We start from the raw sequence: 20,459 nt of genomic DNA on the forward strand, positions 1-20,459 counted from the left end.
ATCCTTCCATATGGCATTGGGCTCTCGGTATAGCCACTGTAGTCCACTGCTCCCTGCTGCCTTAATCATATCAGCACTGAATTCGTCTTTTCCACTTGCTTTACCTTTGGTCATTGCTTTCACTTCTCTTTCAAGTTCCAGCCATGTTATCAGGTTCTCTTCTTTTTCTCCATCTATTATTTCCATTTTCTTATCTCCTTCTTCATCCAAGCAGTCATCCCCATTATAAAGTTTTACAAAATATTTTGCCATCACCTTCTGAAGACCCTTTTCGTCATATACTATCGATCAATCTTCTCTCTGTAATGCCTTGATTTCAAAATAATAATAAAAATAAAAGAAAGGAACAAGGTAAAGAGAGAAATGGATAAGGAAAAGCAAACAACGTGTCAGAGGGATGAGAATAAGATAGAATGGTTACATGTGGAATAAAAAAGATTGAAACTACAAGTAAAGAGGAGTATCAAGGAAGAAGAGGAGAAATGCTGGGGAGAGTTTACGAACAAAATTAAGCAAGATAGTCGAGGAAATCAGAAACTGTTATACAGAGTAATAAAATCAAAAAGAACTTTGAGCATGTATTAGAGGCAGTGTTCAAAGTGTCGACCTTCAGCTTAAATACAAGCCTCCGCTCGTCGTCGCATGGAGTTACGGACATGATCAATAACGCCTGGTGTAGTGCATACTGCCTGACAGGTTGTCATAATGCGTTCACGTAAAGTTGCTTCATCAGGAACGGGAATCGCATACACGAGAGACAATGTGTCCCCACAGGTAAAAGTCCAAGGCTTCAAGTCAGGAGAGCGTGGTGGCCATGCAATCAGTCCTCCTCTACCTACCCATTGTTCAGAAAAATGGATATTCAGGTACCTGCGGGTAGGCAGACTGAAATGTGTGAGAGCACCATTATGCATGAAAAACATTTGTTGATGGGATGCAAGAGGCATGTTTTCCGAGTAATCAGGCAATGCAGTACACAAGAAATTTGTATAGTTCTGTCCAGTAAGCCTATTCGAAAGAACGTAGGGTCCCAACAAAGAATCGTTAACACTGCCTGCCCAGATGTTAATGGCGAACCTCTGTTGATGAGAAGATTGGAGGATTACATGAGGATTTGTATTACTCTACAGTACATGTGTTGTTGTGGAAATTCTGTATCTCGTCTGTTGTGAATGTTGCTTCATCTGTGAACAGCACTGAAGCTGTGAAGTTAGGCATCATGCCGCAATGTTATAGTAACCACCGGCAGAACGTTACTCTTGCAGGATAATCTGCTGGAGACAAGGGTTGTACACACTCCTTATGATACAGATACAACAGGTTTTCCGTAGCAGTCTCCAGATCATCATATGCGGCCTCTTCCTCTGCAAGCCTAACCTCCTAGTGCTGATTCCAGGACTTTCATCCGTAGCATTGAGTACAGCTTTCTCCTCCTCAACGGTTGTACTGCTTAATCCGTCCCCCGGTTCCTGGTGGACGTGCGAAACTCCCGTGTTCACAGAGGCGCCGATGGATTCTTTAAAATGTCTTTCGGTCTGGCAGTCTGCACCTTGGGTATCTTTCCTGATACAAGTGACGTGGCTTCCATAGCAAGCTCTGCGTTCGTGTACATGATCACTTTAGAGTGGCCTGCAAACCACAATTACAATTACTGTTAACCACAAAAACAGACACCGTGCACCAAATCACATACAGGTACTTAACTTAACTTCACTTACTTATGTAAGCAGACAGCAATCCACAATCACTAATCACAGATACCAGACGTGTTATCGGAAATGTCTAAGCTGAAAGATGATTGGATATCATGTGTAAGAGCAAAGGTATTTTCAGACTCGCATCAGATTCATTCACAACATGATTACTTATGTAACAATTGTAACCGGTGTCTCAATTTTTTTTGCAGTAAAGAGGATATGTAAATTATTACTAACATTCAATTGTGTCACAAAGTTTGAATAAATCTGTAAGTATACGTTTCCGGACCCATGTTGTTATAACCTTTTTATCTTCTCTGTATGTGAGGAATCCATTCCTAAATGTTTGCTGTTGAGTCTTGTTACATCCCGTATGGTACATCTGGTGTATCACACTCTTTTGTTTTGGAGGATATCTTTCCACCTCACCAAACTTGTAACATTTTGAGAAATGTTCCTGCTTGTTTCCTCCACTCACTTATTTCCTTATCATTTCTTACATTTTCTTGTTTTAAGCTGCCTAGGTACTTGAAGCTCTCCACCTTTTATTGAATGTGTATTGGACAAATGTATATCAAAGCCTCTTTGTTTTATATCATCATTGCACAAAACCAGTTATGTAAAGTTTGACACTGATTCTTCCGTAGAAGTCTGCTCAGTTTTCATATGAGGAAGTGCACAACAACAATACCACCTCAGCTACTGCGTGCTAACATTTAGGTTGCCTGCATATCAGTTTTGACATTTTGTTTTACTCTACTGGATGGCAGAAAAACAGATCTCTGTTGTATACTCTATAGATGAGCTTTAATTAACTTGACCACGTAAATACTAAACATGTCACCAGAAATATTTTACATGCCAATGTCATACGACATGGAGTGCCAATCAGACTTCTTTCTGCCTTTTGAAAATCCTATTTCTTTTGCCAGGTTTGAACCTGCAACCTGGAGGCCAGCACTCTACCACTGATCCACAGAGGGAACTAGTAAACTCGAACTATAGATGAAAATGTTCACCAAATTAAGCAGAGGATAATAGGTGGTTATTGTTTATTACATTGAATATATTTTTTAAATTTTTTAGCTTCTTCAAGATGCATTATTTGAAAACCAATCAGCAGATAAATTCACGGAATCAGCCAAACCTAAATCCATCGCCACTCATCATCTGGATGTGGCATCACGTCAGATGTGCCCTCACCTGGAGAAGTTTGTTGTGTTCTCCAGTGTATCCTGTGGCCGAGGTAATGTGGGACAAACCAACTACGGCATGTCCAATTCTGTTATGGAGAGGATATGTGAAGCTCGAGTACGAGATGGCTTACCAGGTCTTGCTATTCAGTGGGGTGCTATTGGTGAAGTTGGTCTTGTGGCGGACATGCAGGAAGAGAATCGTGAGCTGGTTATAGGTGAGTGCTTAAAGATTTAGTTCAATATCTAATGCACCTTCAATGGGTGAGAAGGCTGAGTCTGTCATTGTACAAGTTCACAAACTTAAATTTTAATTTCATAATAAATGTCTTACAGAATTCATGGTATTGGTAATACTCTCCAAATATGTATTCAGACACTAACATGGACTAAAATGGATACAACTCACTTCATATTTGACAGACTTCTGAAGGTGAACAGGAGGTTACATAGGAGAATACCATAAATACTTGAATAATCCCCACCATCAAATAATCCCTGCTTCCTAATTTTAAGAAGGGAAATTTTAAAATAAAATTGTGTATTTCTATGGCTTTGTTCAGTAATTGTATTGAAAACTGTATATACTACAGTACGACAAGTTATAAAATTTTGAAGCAACTCATTGCATGGTATTCTTCATTAGTACTGTCCAGCGGCATTTTTAAACATACTGGCATCTGGCTATATTACCATTTTGCAAGAGTAAATGTGAATTTTTCTGGCACAAACCCATGATATATTGTGTGGAAAATCAGTACATTTTCTTCAAAATTGGCTGAAGATGCAGTGCAATACTAGTTTTCCTACAGATACTCAAGCTATTTCATTCAGAAACATGAGAGAGGCATCCATGGCTGGCATTACAACCCATAATTTTTAAGTCTCCTGCTATTGCTTGTACCTTGTCAACAGACAAATTTCGTTCATGACCATACATCCAAAGTACCTTTTTTTAATCACATGTTCACATATCCTGTTCTTGATTTCTGGAAACTTTGCATTTTCCCTTCACAAAATGCCTGGCGGTTACTGTGTGTGTCTGTTCAAGATAAACTTTATTTATCCTCATCCATCAAGAGAATGTATGTATTTATTTTGTAATGAAATATGTTTATATGTGTTTAGTGAGTGAAGAGACAATTCCTGCCTAAAGATGAGAACAGTTATTGGTGGTGGTTGATGATGAATGATTTTCAAGTTACTTTTGTAACCACAGGAAGTGTCAAATTCTTGCATACTTGCCTTGGGTCCTCATAATCTCTTCTTGCAAGGTACACAGCTTGGCAGTATTCAGGCCTTCTTAGCATTTACCAAATTTTGGAAGAGTCTCTCTTCCCGCCAATTACTCTGTATTCTGAAGGCAATCTTTTATTTCCTATGTACTGTATATTGTGTTCCAGGTGGTACTCTTCAGCAAAGTGTTGCATCTTGTCTCAAGGCACTTGATCACTTCTTACAACAACCGCTACCAGTAGTAGCTAGTATGGTTGTGGCAGAAAAACGTGCAGGGAGTTCTTCAGGAAACCTCTCTCAGCGTATTCTGGGCATCCTGGGTAAGCATTGTGAAGTAAAATTTCTGTTGTTCTAATGAACATACCTCAACCAGTGCCACCAAATTGCTCAGCCTGGTCATAAACAATGTTACGAACTATCTGCTAAGTTTCGCAATTTTTTCCGTGACTGTATGGTGGTATATACAACTCTGGCCATGTGTGTTTTGCAGTACTATGCACATAAAAACACAATCAGGAAACTGCAAGATCGATAGATAACCTGTAACTAACATGTTACAAAAAGAACATAACATTTAAATAATTGCCAGAATGAATCAAGATGATATTCAGTATAATTCTGAAGGTTAATGTACTAGCCAGTTTAGTTTGCTGAAGAAAGATAGGTTATTCAATCCCCTCCGTAGCGATGTAATCACTGTCTGCTTCGTTTACATTTATTATGATCCCTTTAATGGCTAGCCAGTCTATGCCCCACATTAGTTTTTCCTTCCATCTGGATAACGTGTTTTACACACATTCCTCAACATTGAGGAGTTGCTAGTTTGATCCCTTCCAAGCAACAGTTTTCCTACTTCCACAAGGTGAAAGTTTAGTTGTTAGAGACCACATTGCCCCTTATGTCGCTCCACAGACTTTGACTGGGATTCAAAAAATAATGGTATGAAAATAACCGGAAAACTTGCCTTTCAGATTGCAATTCAATATAATCTACCCAATATGTGTCACACACGTCCTTAACACAAAGTAGGATGGCATTAAAGAAGTTCCAACTTGATGCTGTTTGGCTCGTAAGGAATTTCCTTCCCATCCAGACACTTAATTATATTCCCCTCTCTCCACTATTGGTTTGGCAATTTCTCAATTCTGACCAAATGATAAAGTATATTAGTTTTGAGAAAAGAAATAATGTTAACAAAACAGAGCATTCTTAGAATATGTCTGCATTCATTTTCTCGTAATACGTCTTTCGTGGAGTTGAGTTCTAAACATAGTAATTCTCTTTTCACAAAACCTTTCTCATTGCTGATATGAGTAATTAACAGATGTTTTCCCCTTCCCTGAAAGATATTTTAATACAGTAGAAGTCTGCTATAGTGGGAATGTATAATAGTGAAAAATTTGCTCACTAGAGCGGATTGTTGTTATATCCAATTTTTTGTTAAAATCGGGGGGGGGAACCCACACACACATTAAAATCGGTATGTAACGGTAACCAATTTGTTCAAAACTTGCGTTTTCGCAGATTTCCATGCTAAGACTTACTCGTTAGTTATTTTTCTAATTCCGATACAACATGAATGCTTATATTCAAGTTCATTCTGAAAAATTGGAGGAGTATTGTAGTAGTATCTGTGGCAAACATTTCAGTTTTTTATTCAAACAGCGTCACCTAACCTTACCTTATCTATGGTGCGACGGCCCGTTTTCGGGTCGTGGCCTCCCTAGTTGCTCTCCGCGAAACTTGTCGATCTTGCGCAGCAACTCTCCAATTCCCGATCTTGAGGATGTGTGCTGCATCCTGATGTACACCATCTTCCCATCAGTTATGTGGCCTTCCCACAGGCCTTCCTCCTCCAAAGTCTCCTAATAATACTTTCTTTGGGATTCGGTGTTCTTCCATCCTAATTAGATGACCTGCCCATTTAAGTCTCTTAATTTGAATTACATGCAACAGGGGTACCTCCCCATACAGGGAATATAGTTCATTGTTATATCTAATTCTCCATTCCTCCTGTACACATATGGGTTCATAAATTCCCCTCAGGATTTGCCTTTCGAAGGAATCTATCTTCTCCACGGCTTTCTTTGGGAGGGTCCATGTATCACTTCCATTCTACTTTTGAAAAGAGGTAGTACTGCAAAGTATGCTCTATGGCAGCTTGAATTCTTGCCTGTATTTCTACAATTTCTTCATTCTTGTTGGTTAGATGTACGCCAAGATATTTAAACTCATCCACCACCTCCATTTGTGATCCTTCAGGGTCAAGTTGGTCATCCGTATACTTCCTTCTCAAAGCCTGCACCATTACCTTCGTCTTTTGTTCATTGATCTTAAGTCCAATCTCTTTGCCTTCTCTACTCAAGTCTTCAAATACTTCTTTAACTGTCCTTGTTGTTCTTCCCATCAAAGTAATGTCATCAGCATATCCAACTAGTTGAGCTGTTTTGTATAGAAGTGTTCCGAATGGAAAATTCTAAATTCCCATGGAGGGAACTAGACATTTTTCACCAATAGAGCATGTCAAAATGTCAAAAACATATCAGATGTAAGGCTTTTTCAGGCGTTTGCTCTATACACCCCATACACCCCAGCCTCAGTGGGTAGGGTCTGACACATCCCACTCTGATGAGTCTAGTGTCAGACCTAAGACGAAATGCTGGTTAATAGAGCAAACGCCTGAAAAGCCTTACATCTGATATGTTTTTGACACATAGAAGTGTTCCACTGGTGTCCACCCATAACTTTCTAATCACTGATTCTAGTGCCAGGTGCCAAGCCATCTCTTTGCTTCAATCCCTGATTCACTTCAAAGAAGTTGCCTACTTCAGTCTGAATTTTCACTCCCGCCATCGTATTTCTCATAGTTAATTCCAATAGTCGCACCAGCTTAATTAATTTATTAATTTATCCCTGTCAATAGAGTCGTATGCTTGTTGAAATTCGTCTCTTAATATCTCCATTAATTTATGCCTGTCAATAGAGTCGTATGCTTGTTGAAATTCGATAAACATCCGTACCACATCTATGCCCCGTTCCCAATACTTCTCCAACATTTGTTTCACAGTAAATATCTGATCAGTAGTGGATCTTCCCTTCCTGAACCCTACCTGGTATTTTCCTAGAATTTCTTCTGCCAGGGGTACTAGTCTCTTCTTTAGGATGGAGATGAACAGCCTATATACTGTACACAGCAGTGTAATCGCTCTATAATAGCTACATACCAACTTATCCCCTTTCTTATATATTGGGCATATGATGCCTTTGCGCCAGTCTTCAGGCATTTCTTCTGTATTCCACACACTCTCAATTAGATCGTATATAGTTTCTTGTAGTGTGGTACCTCCGTATTTTCACAACTCTGCAGGGATTCCATCAATACCTGGTGCTTTATTGTTTTCCAGTTGCTGTATGGCTTCTATCACTTTTTGCATAGATGGTGCTGTGACTTCCAATTCATTTGTCTCATTGTTATTCCTTGAAGTAGTTGGTGCTTTCCCTTACATTTCTACTGGGTTCAGGAGGTGTTGGAAATATTCCTTCCATCTATCTTGGATTCCTTCTTTATCTCCTAAAAGCTGTCCATCCCTGTCCTTACACGTTTGTTCTTGCGTTGAATCCTTCTTTCACTTCCTTAACTTCTCTCTAAGCCATGTAGCTGTTATCTTCCTTAAATTCCTTCACTATTCTAGCCATTTTCTCATTTAATTTTTTTCTCTTCTTTCTTCGACATACGGTCCTTACTTCTTTATTCTGATTTTCAAACCTCTTGTTTCTTCACCCTTGTTGGTCTCTCTAAATATGCTTTATATGCCTTATCTCTTTCTTCTATGGTTTTTAGGCATTCCTCACAAAACCATTCCTTTGTGTTTCTTTTGGGTACAATGTCTATACTGCAATTCAACTCAAGAGCTTAGGAAAAGTATCCTTCCGCATTTGAGCACGTCCCCTGTTCCCCCTTCCCGTCACCGTTCTCCATCTCCACCACAATCAGCTTATCATTAACGCCGTGCGTCTACCTGACAAGTACTTCATTCTGAAATAGTGAAGCATCAAACGAAATCACTTCCTTTCACATAGCTGTACTTTGATTACGTACCATACCTATTTATTCCGTTATTGATCATGTAAAACCTACAGATTACTAACGAATACCGAGGCAAGAGAAGCAAGTTTTATTTCTATTTCATAATGCAATTTGTGTGAAGCACATGGAGACTTACAACATAAGTATACGATTCCGCTCTTGTGCAACGACTGTCAGTGGCAGTTTCTCACAGTTCAAAAAGCTGAAAAAACCACCCGTGAGTGGGATTGCAAAATGCAATGTTTCCAGGAATGTTGTAAATATTGTAGTCTTGCCATTCGAAAGGTAAAAATGAACTCATGTTCCCCTCATGACAACATTTCTGCAGGTAGAGGGCGGTTACGAATATAAAGTAAAGTACAAATTATTATTATTATTATTATTATTATTATTATTATTATTATTATTATTATTATCATCATCGAATACACCAAGGATCCTATTCCCATACTGTTTTAAGGCCCTTCCTATTTTATTTACGGCGAGTGCATAGTTATGAACATTAAAACAAGAATAATAGTTTGAACTGAGCTGACACATCGACTTTTTGCTGGAGACTTGGATTTTCTGTGGAGTTTAAATTCCAAGCGAGCGGCGTAAACACGGTACACAGAAACGCCAGTCAGCTGCAAGATCTTTTTCACGTCTTCCACAGTCCACAGCGGATTCTAATCTTGTAGACTACTGTAAACGTTTAAAACAATTTGGTTTAGATTTCCTACTTAATTTTTCTCCACTTTTGTTAGCTTCAAAGTCACAGGGGACTCAAGCGTCACAGCATTACACAGGTCTTGCTCACAGCTGGCAGCCATTATGAATACTGAACACGCTGTTGCAGCCAGTATTGCCAACAGTTTTCTTGGATCCATCTTCAACGTCGCACACATTATGCGAACTTATCAGCAATGAAATGAACTCGAACAAAGCTTACTAAGTACATAGTGCAATAAGATATCAGTATCATATTAAATTATTATTATTTTGCTACATACACCACTGAGAACAATAACTATTCATAGCCATCTACGTATGAGATATTAGAGTTGGTAATGAACCCGAATAACATACAACCTTTGATATATTTTCCATTTTTATACAGGGCAAAAGTTTTTCAATTCGTGAAGTCTATTCATCAGCAGTGTTGCCAACTTATATTTTCAAGATCCGCTAAATACTACTAAAAATCTGCTAAAATTCTGCCAAGAAATCCGACCTCAAATAATGAGCAATAATAATAATAATAATAATAATAATAATAATAATAATAATAATAATAATAATAGTAAATGTCTGTACTCATATGATCTGTGAGTTTCACTGGGATTAGTCCCCTGCCCGCGAGCCATTGAGCTAAAACTTTTAGGCGTTTTAGTGCCGAGTGAAAACTAGGTGAATCCCAAACCGCAGGGTCCATAGTGGTCCATACACAGAACAGGCCAGTTCATTCAACAGTTTTCCTTCATAGCATAAATATAAATGCTACTCTCTCACAGTTTCATTGTCCGGCTCCATGGCTAAATGGTTAGCGTGCTGGCCTTTGGTCACAAGGGTCCCGGGTTCGATTCCCGGCAGGGTCGGGAATTTTAACCATCATTGGTTAATTTCCCTGGCACGGGAACTTTTCTATCCTACTCACTCCTTCCTTCCTTGCTTTCATAATTCGACACCTTAAGGTTGCCTTAACTAGAAAGTGGTCGGAGCCACACTTGTTCCTGTGTATGATTTGACATCCATGATATTGGATGCCCATCTTTACTCCATCACTACATGGTCTATTAGATTACAGGTCTTTCCATCCGGCGATATCCATGTTTGCTTGTGTACCTCTTTATGAGGGAAACAAGTTGACATAACTTTCATGTTTCTGCTGGTAACAAGGTCAAGCAGTCTCTGTCCATTTTTCATTAGTATTGTTGTGTAAACTATGGATCCCTATTATTCCTTGATATATCTCCTCCTTCCCAATTTGTGCATTTAGGTCTCCTCACCTGCGAACCATGTGACCTTCTAGGATGCTAAAAGGTTTGTTTTGTCACCTATTCAATACATATAAATTTTACAATTTAGGAATTTATTATTGATTCCACTTGAGACATGTTTCGCCCTTCGTTGAGGGCATCATCAGTCAAAATAACTCCTCAAGGCAAAAATCAGGTACCTGGTTAGCAGTTGACATGCACAGATTAATACACATTATTAATACACATTACAAAAATTAAGTATGAGAAACAGTTGTACAATGTGATGGTTGAACATATAGGTTTATAGAATAAGAAGTCAGCACCAATGCGTAAAATTAGAATAGTAGAGTTCGGCAGTGGAGCTCTGGAGAACATTTGATGCACTCATAGGAAAATATAAGTTTTAAAAATATTTACATTATAACAATCAGGGGAGAAAGGGTGTAGTGCTCGGCGTCAATGTTTGTAACCAAAAATTAATGTCAAGTTTGGTAACTATAAAGTATTTATATGTTCAATTGAACAGTTGAGAATTTTACAATTTATATACATATTTACACAAGAGCAGCTTGGTGAGCAAGGATAAAAAAAAATCTAGTACCAAGTGCGTCCTGTTGTTTTAAAGGTTGGAAGAAGAATGTAGCATTGACATTTCAGAATATGCAGAGTGGTTTATCTTAGTTAAAATCACCGGGGGCAGGGAAATATTCCATAGCCAAATGAGGTTTTATAGGCATCAAGTTGAAAGTTGTCTGGTTACAGCACCGAGATCGGTACGGAGACTGATCAGTGTGGGTGGAGACTCATGGGTATTCAGTGCATTTGAATGGCAACAATGATGACAGTTATTTGTAGGTAATTGCTTATTAGGAATATGTTGCGGGTTGAAACTTTCGCTTATTCTTTTAGTTGACTTCTGTAGCTTCGAATGTTATGTGAAGACATCGGTGTGAGATGCCGTTGAGACTAAATTGATATTATTCCGTGGAAAAACGTATGACGGACCTCGGGATGAAGTTATTGTTTTTTGTTGCTGGTCCGGTGAAATAGAATAGAGTAGCTTGTGTTGTGAACTGCAGTGGAGAGATTAGAATGTATACGGTAACTGCAGAGTCAGAGCGTTGTAGCTGGGATGAGGCATCTTCTCATTCTGACTGCGAAGAGGAGCCGTTGTGGCACGCCATATTCGTGCCGATGTGCGCTGGGTTCTGGCGTGTTGTTGAAAGTTTTATTGTATGAAGTGGAAGTTATCTGTAATTGAGATGTTAATAGTATTAGTTGGTGTATAAGAAGGGTTTATGGTAAGTAATGAAGAGTAAATGTTATGTTACGTTACATACCTGATGTGTCGCTGAGAGGCAATTGTTGATGAGTATTGGTGGACTATGAAGGAGGCTCAGTCGGTAATCTCGTTGAACCTATACATCTTTCTAGACCAACACTTCAATAAAGACAAAAACCTCAATGAGATAATAGATATAAAAAAAACCCTTTATGAACAAATTCCCACCTTACTACAAAAAATGAATTTTCAAGGCAACAACTTGTCTAAAATCTGCAATACCACATTAACTAACTCACCCAGCACGTCGACAATTACCCACCTCCCCCTTTCCCACCAATTCCCCCACACACAACGACAGCAAGCCCATACATCCTCCCACCCAAGCACCTCCCCGTCCACCACGACCCCACCGATACAACACGAGAAATAAAAACCACTCGACCTTCATAAACACAACAACACCCAACACAAGCAAATAACATTCATCGCATTAACAAAAAGACATCAATACTATCCGCGCAACTTTCGAGTCCATATATCCCTCCCTCCCTCCCTCTTTTTATAAACCAACACTATATCAACCAGCACTCCCAATACACAACAAGCTCGCCCCTCCACTCTGCCTACCTCCATTCTGACAGCTCACCTCTGCGCATGTCTCCGCCCATGCCCCTTCCCCCCCAAAGCTCTCCACCTCTCCCGCCGCCATTGCCAACCACAGTGCGTATTACCGACTGAGCCTCCCTCATAGTCCACCAATACTCATCAACAATTGCCTCTCAGCGACACATCAGGTATGTAACGTAACATAACATTTGCTCTTCATTACTTACCATAAACCCTTCTTATACACCAACTAATACTATTAACATCTCAATTACAGATAACTTCCACTTCATACAGTAAAACTTTCAACAACACGCCAGAACCCAGCGCACATCGGCACAAATATGGCGTGCCACTACGGCTCCTCTTCGCAGTCAGAATGAGAAGATGCCTCATCCCAGCTACAACGCTCTGACTCTGCAGTTACCGTATACATTCTAATCTCTCCACTGCAGTTCACAACACAAGCTACTCTATTCTATTTCACCGGACCAGCAACAAAAAACAATAACTTCATCCCGAGGTCCGTCATACGTTTTTCCACGGAATAATATCAATTTAGTCTCAACGGCATCTCACACCGATGTCTTCACATAACATTCGAAGCTACAGAAGTCAACTAAAAGAATAAGCGAAAGTTTCAACCCGCAACATATTCCTAATAAGCAATTACCTACAAATAACTGTCATCATTGTTGCCATTCAAATGCACTGAATACCCATGAGTCTCCACCCACACTGATCAGTCTCCGTACCGATCTCGGTGCTGTAACCAGACAACTTTCAACTTGATGCCCATAAAACCTCTTTTGGCTATGGAATATTTCCCTGCCCCCGGTGATTCTAACTAAGATAAACCACTCTGCATATTCTGAAATGTCAATGCTACATTCTTCTTCCAACCTTTAAAACAACAGGACGCACTTGGTACTAGATTTTTTTATATCCTTGCTCACCAAGCTGCTCTTGTGTAAATATGTATATAAATTGTAAAATTCTCAACTGTTCAATTGAACATATAAATACTGTATAGTTACCAACCTTGACATTATTTTTTGGTTACAAACATTGACGCCGAACACTACACCCTTTCTCCCCTGATTGTTATAATGTAAATATTTTTTAAAACTTTATTCTCAACTGTTCAATTGGACAATGTAAATACTATATAGTTACCAACCAGCAACATTAATTTTTGGTTATAAACGTTGACGCCGAGCACTACACCCTTTCTCCCCTGATTGTTATAATGTAAATATTTTTAAAACTTATATTTTCCTATGAGTGCGTCAATTGTTCTCCAGAGCACCACTGCCGAACTCTACTATTCTAATTTTACGCATTGGTGCTGACTTCTTATTCTATAAACCTATATGTTCAACCATCACATTGTACAACTGTTTCTCATACTTAATTTTTGTAATGTGTATTAATAATGTGTATTAATTTGTGCATGTCAACTGCTAACCAGGTACCTGATTTTTGCCTTGAGGAGTTATTTTGACTGATGATGCCCTCAATGAAGGGCGAAACATGTCTCAAGTGGAATCAATAATAAATTCCTAAATTGTAAAATTTATATGTATTGAATAGGTGACAAAACAAACCTTTTAGCATCCTACATTCAGTATCTTCAATACGGATCACAATGATTTTTATCACTTGCCATGTGACCTTGCCGCAGTGGGGAGGCTTGTGTGTCTCAATGAAGCAGATAGTCGAGCCGCAGGTGGAACCATATCGGATGGGTATCTGTTGAGAGACAAGACTAACGAATGGTTCATCGAAAGGGGGTTAGCAGCCTTTCGGTAGTTGCAAGGGCGGCAGTCTAGATGATTGACTGATACGGCCTTGTAATAATACTCAACATGGCTTAGCTGTGTTGATACTGCTACACGGCTGAAAGCAACAGGAAACTACAGCCGTAACTACCACCCGAGGACATGCAGCTCTCTCTGTATTAATGATGTACTGATGATGGCTTCCTCCCGGGTAAAATATTCCGGAGGTAAACTAGTCCCCAATTCGGATATCCGGGTTGGGGCTACACGAGAGGGGGCGATCATCAGGAAGATGGATACTGGCATTCTGCGAGTCGGAGTGTGGAATGTTAGAAGTTTGAATCGTTGTGGTAGGTTAGAGAATCTGAAAAGGGAGATGGATAGACTAAAGTTAGATGTAGTTGGTATAAGTGAAGTACGTTGGCAGGAAGAACAAGATGTTTGGTCAGGCGACTACTGAATTATCAACACAAAATCAAACAGGGGAAATGCAGGAGTTGGTTTAATAATGAATAAGAAAATAGGGAAGCGGGTAAGCTACTACGGCAAGCATAGTGAAAGAATTATTGTCGTCAAGATAGACACCAAACCAATGCCCACCACAATAGTGCAGGTCTATATGCCTACTAGTTCTGCAGATGATGAGGAAATCGAAAGAATATATGAAGAGATAGAAGATTTAATACAGTATGTAAAAGGTGACGAGAATTTAATTGTGATGGGAGACTGGAATGCAGTGATAGGCCAAGGAAGAGAAGGTAATACAGTAAGAGAGTTTGGATTGGGACAAAGGAACGAAAGAGGAAGTCGGCTGGTTGAATTCTGCACTGATCATAATTTAGTCCTTGCCAATACTTGGTTCAAACACCACAAATGATGGCTGTATACGTGGACGAGACCTGGAGACACTGGAAGGTATCAAATAGACTTCATTATGATTAGGCAGAGATTCAGAAACCAGGTGTTGGATTGCAAAAGTTTCCCAGGAGCAGACGTGGACTCTGACCACAACTTGTTGGTCATGAAATGCCATCTGAAGTTGTAGAAATTGAATAAAAGAAAGAATGCAAAAAGATGGGATCTAGACAATTTGAAAGAAAAGAGTGTGAGGGATTGTTTCAAGGAACATGTTGCACAAGGGCTAAATGAAAAGGCTGAAGGAAACACAATAGAGGAAGAGTGGATAGTCATAGAAAATGAAGTCAGCAGGGCAGCTGAAGAAATGTTAGGAAAGAAGAAAAGATCCACTAAGAATCAGTGGATAACTCAGGAGATACTAGACCTGATTAATGAACGACGAAAATACAAGAATGCTAGAAATGAAGAGGGCAGAAAAGAATACAGGCGATTAAAGAATCAAGTGGATAGAAAGTGCAAGGTAGCTAAGGAAGAATGGCTGAAGGAGAAGTGCAAGGATATTGAAGGTTGTATGGTGCTATTTATTTATTCGTATCAGAAGCAATACATCATATAAATTGTTAGTTAAAAGAGAAATAATTAAATAGGCTAACTGGTATTAAAAAAAAAACATACTAAAGGTACATTCAAAATAACAATTATACCCTATCGGACCAGAATTTGGCAAGATCTCGACCATTTGGTGTGGCCTTCACTAAATCTTGCATGGTGCAAACGAGAGGGCAGGAGTTGCAACTAAGGAGGTGCGCCATGGTTTGTTCTTCTCCGCAGGCACAGAGGGTTGACTCTTCAGATAGACCCCACTTCTTCATATTGTTCTTAGATCGACCGACCCCAGACCGTAGCCTGTTCAGACTCTTCCATGTAGACCATGACTCTTCATAACCGGCTGGAAGAGTTTCAGAAGGATCCATCCATCCAATGAGATGAAGGTTTCTGGATCTCCTGGAAGTTAGTCTTGATGATTGAAGTGACTCCGAAAGGCACTCAGTAGAAAGGTAGATGCTGCATACAGGAAAATCAAGGAAACCTTTGGAGAAAGGAAATCCAGGAGTATGAATATTAAGAGCTCAGATGGAAAGCCACTTCTAGGGAAAGAAGACAAAGCAGAAAGATGGCAGGAACATATCCAACAGTTGTATCAAGGTAAATGTGTAGATAATTTGGTTCTGGAACATGAAGAGGCTGTTGATGCTGATGAAATGGGAGACCCAATTTTGAGGTCAGATGTTTGACAGAGCTGTGAGTGACCTAAATAGGAACAAGGCACCTGAATTGTTGACATTCCCTCTGCATTACTGACTGCCTTAGGAGAAACCAGCATAGCAAGGTTATTCCATTTAGTGTGTAAGATGTATGAGACAGGAGAAGTCCCATCCGATTTTTGGCAGAATGTTGTTATACCTATTCCCAAGAAAGCCGGTGCTAACAGGTGTGAAAACTACTGCACCATTAGTTTAGTATCTCATGCCTGCAAAGTTTTAACATGTATTATTTAAAGAAGAATGGAAAAACAAGTTGAAGCTGAGTTGGGAGAAGATCAATTTGGTTTCAGAAGAAATATAGGAACACGTGAAGCAATCCTGACTTTACATCTGATCTTAGAGGATCGAATCAAAAAGGACAAGCCCACTACAATCTGTATAAAAATCAGTCTGCAGTGATAAGAATCGAGGGCTTTGAAAAAGAAGCAGCAGTCCAGAAAGGAGTGAGGCAAGGCTGCATTTTGTCCCCCCCTCCTTTTCAATGTTTACATAGAACAGGCAGTAAAGGAAATCAAAGAGAAATTTGGAAAGGGAATCACAGTCCAAGGAGAGGAAATCAAAACCTTGAGATTTGCCGATGATATTGTTATTTTATCTGAGTCTGCAGAAGATCTCGAGAAGTTGCTGAATGGTATGGATGAAGTCTTGGGTAAGGAGTACAAGATGAAAATAAATAAGTCCAAAACAAAAGTAATGGAGTACAGTCGAACGAAGGCAGGTGATGCAGGAAATATCTACTTCTTAAAGGAAGTAGATGAATATTGTTACTTGGGTAGTAAAATAACTAACGATGGCAGAAGGAAGGCGAACATAAAATGCTGACTAGCACAAGCAAGGAAGAGCTTTCTTAAGGAAAGAAATTTGCTCACTTCAAACATTGATATAGGCATTAGGAAAATGTTTTTGAAGACTTTCGTGTGGAGCGTGGCATTGTATGGAAGTGAAATATGGACGATAACTAGCTCAGAATGAAAGAGAATAGAAGCTTTTGAAATGTGGTGTTACAGAAGAATGCTGAAGGTGAGATGGATAGATCGAATCACAAATGAAGAGATACTGAATCAAATTGGTGAGAGGAGATCGATTTGGCTAAATTTAACGAGAAGAAGAGATAGAATGGTAGGACACATCTTAAGACATCCAGGACTTTTTCAGTTGGTTTTTGAAGGAAGTGAAGGTGGTAAGAACGGTAGGGGTAGACCAAGGTATGAATATGACAAGAAGATTAGAGCAGATGTTGGGTGCAATAGTTACGTAGAAATGAAAAGTTTAACACAGGATAGGGTAGCATGGAGGGCTGCATCAAACAAGTCTAGGGACTGATGACTCAAAACAACAAACATTATCATCTTAGCATCATTTGATGGGATTGAATCTAGCACTTGTTCCAGTTCAGCATAGCTATCTGTTCCTTAGTCTTCCGTTGGTGCATATACGTTTACGATTGTTAGATTATAGAATTGCATTTTAACATGCAGGGTTGCCAATCTTTCATTTCCTGCCCAAAACTGTAGTACATCACCTTTGTATCGTGTTTGCACTATAAATCCGACTCCTCCTTCTTGTGCCTTCCTTGACTTCTCACTACTAAATATTGTGTGGGTTTTGGTATCCCAAATTTCATCTCTTGCTGACCATCTTGTTTCTTGGATGGCTGCTATGTCCACTTTGTTGACTTCTAGTTTCTGCGTCAATACTTTCAATGCTCCGACTCATAGAAGGGTGCGTACATTCCATGTACCAATTGCATAGTCCATTTCCTTTAGCTTAGTTCATTGTCTATTAAATCCACCATTCCAAGGCATATTCTGAGGCTTCACAAAAGTTTGTTCTCCGGAGTGAGGTTGTTAGCCTTGCTCACACCCCCAGCAATCCTGGAGGACCGATGTTTTCTGATAGGGTTATCTCCCTTAGCTGATTGGTCCCCATTTAAGTATTGGGAACTCGCTTTCTGTACTTACATGACTTAGCCGTGTACCTTAATAAATGTACCCATTGCCCAGAGCCCACGGCATGGATGTGCATATTTCGGACTTGGTCAGAATAAATGGCATTTCCTGTGTTTTGCTAGTGCACTTCCATCAGCAAGAAGTGCACCCACAAGACCACATACTACCCCTTCGACCCCCTGTCACCTAACCTAACTTAACCTTACATGTATCATGAAGACATATTTCAAGCACCAGTACAGTAACCAGACAGGAGAAAATACAGTGAAACCTCGTTAGTAAGATGATTTCTTGCTTAGCACGTCGTAAATTCCAAATCCTGATTCACATCATAATAAATCTATTTAAATCTATTTAAAAATACTATGGTTCATGTTTGTGGGTTACTGTAGTCTCGTCCTAGTTCGTGAACCATGGGCAACGACTGAGTGGCCTAGTAAGTGGTCCTGAGAGTCGGGATACCAGTTGCTATGGAATGGGAGTGGGCATCACGGACATATTCCGAGTCATGGCCCTCCTTGTGCTCAGGCAGCTAGGACTATAAAATTCACCGGTGGTCCATAACCGTTAGAGGAGAGATCCTCACTTGGACTATGTGCAAGTAGGGTAGCATCCTGCTTCAGGAATTTACCGAGCTCAGAACATTTTAAGCAAGCCTCGGACCTATGGGAGTAACGGAGTCCCACTCCCATTTGACAGGCAAGGGACTCCTTGGAAACAACTTGCCGAAAGAAATGAAATTCGATGGGGAGCTATCAATATTAATGGGGCTTATAGAAGAAAGAAAGTAGAACTGGCTGAGTCAGCAAAGAGGATGCATTTGGATGTGCTAGGAGTAAGTGATTTTCGGGTAAGGGGAGATAACAAGGAAGAGATAGGAGATTATAAAGTGTACTTGACGGGTGTTAGAAAGGGAAAGGCAGAGTCTGGGTTAGGGCTCTTTATCAGGAATACCATTGCACACAACATAGTTTCTGTTGCCACGTAAATGAGCGAATGATGTGGGTAGATTTGTCAGTTGGAGGAAATAGGACTAGAATTGTGTCTGTGTATTCACCATGTGAGGGTGCAGATGAGGATGAAGTTGACAAGTTTTATGAAGCATTGAGTGACCGTGGTCAGGGTCAACAGCAAGGATAGAATAGTGCTAATGGGGGATTTCAATGCGAGAGTTGGGAATAGTACTGAAGGATACGAAAGGGTGATTGGTAAATGTGGGGAAGATATTGAAGCTAATGGGAATGGAAAGCGTTTGCTGGACTTCTGTGCTAGTATGGGTTTAGCTATTACGAATACATTCTTCAAGCATAAGGCTATTCACCGCTACACATGGGAGGCTAGGGGTACCCGATCCATAATAGACTATATCTTAACAGACTGTGAATTCAGGAAATCTGTTAGGAATGTACGAGTTTTCCGGGGATTTTTCGATGATACAGACCACTATCTGATCTGTAGTGAACTAAGTATCTCTAGGCCTAGGGTAGAGAAAGTGAAATCTGTATGCAAACGAATAAGGGTAGAAAATCTCCAAGACGAGGAAATTAGACAGAAATACATGGATATGATTAGTGAGAAGTTTCAAACAGTAGACAGTAAGCAGGTTCAGGATATAGAAATTGAATGGGTGGCATACAGGGATGCTGTAGTAGCAACAGCAAGGGAGTGCCTAGGAACAACTGTGTACAAAGATGGGAAAAGGAGAACATCTTGGTGGAATGATGAAGTGAGAGCAGCCTGTAAAAGTAAAAAGAAGGCTTATCAGTAATGGCTCCAAACAAGGACTGAGGCAGACAGGGATTTGTACATAGATGAAAGAAACAGAGCGAAACAAATAGTTGCTGAATTCAAAAAGAAGTCATGGGAAAATTTTGGTAACAACCTGGAAAGGCTAGGTCAAGCAGCAGGGAAACCTTTCTGGACAGTAATAAAGAATTTTAGGAAGGGAGGGAAAAAGGAAATGAACAGTGTTTTGAGTAATTCAGGTGAACTCATAATTGATCCCAGGGAATTGCTGGAGAGATGGAGGGAATATTTTGAACATCTTCTCAATGTAAAAGGAAATCATCCTGGTGGTGTTGCGAACAGCCCAGCTCATGGGGAGGAGAAAAATGATGTTGGTGAAATTATGCTTGAGGAAGTGGAAAGGATGGTAAATAAACTCCATTGTCATAAAGCAGCAGGAATAGATGAAATTAGACCTGAAATGGTGAAGTATAGTAGGAAGGCAGGGATGAAATGGCTTCATAGAGTAGTAAAATTAGCATGGAGTGTTGGTAAGGTACCTTCAGATTGGACAAAAGCAGTAATTGCACCTATCTATAAGCAAGGGAACAGGAAGGATTGCAACAACTATCGAGGTATCTCATTGATTAGTATACCAGGCAAAGTATTCACTGGCATCTTGGAAGGGAGGGTGCGATCAGTCGTTGAGAGGAAGTTGGATGAAACCCAGTGTGGTTTCAGACCACAGAGAGGCTG

At 39.8% G+C, this 20,459-nt stretch overlaps 1 protein-coding gene across 4 annotated transcripts in view; it reads left to right on the forward strand.

Moving 5' to 3' along the window:
* The window catches only part of LOC136883507 (fatty acid synthase), an 830,097-nt gene that overhangs the window by 737,973 nt on the left and 71,665 nt on the right, over positions 1-20,459 (forward strand). For all 4 annotated transcript variants that reach the window (XM_068229677.1, XM_068229680.1, XM_068229678.1 and 1 more), the window contains 2 exons: positions 2,784-3,108; positions 4,294-4,446. In XM_068229677.1, the coding sequence (XP_068085778.1) occupies positions 2,784-3,108; positions 4,294-4,446 (478 nt within the window). The remainder of the gene's footprint in view (positions 1-2,783; positions 3,109-4,293; positions 4,447-20,459) is intronic.

This window comes from Anabrus simplex, chromosome 11 (assembly GCF_040414725.1).
Source record: "Anabrus simplex isolate iqAnaSimp1 chromosome 11, ASM4041472v1, whole genome shotgun sequence".
Taxonomy (NCBI): domain Eukaryota; kingdom Metazoa; phylum Arthropoda; class Insecta; order Orthoptera; family Tettigoniidae; genus Anabrus; species Anabrus simplex.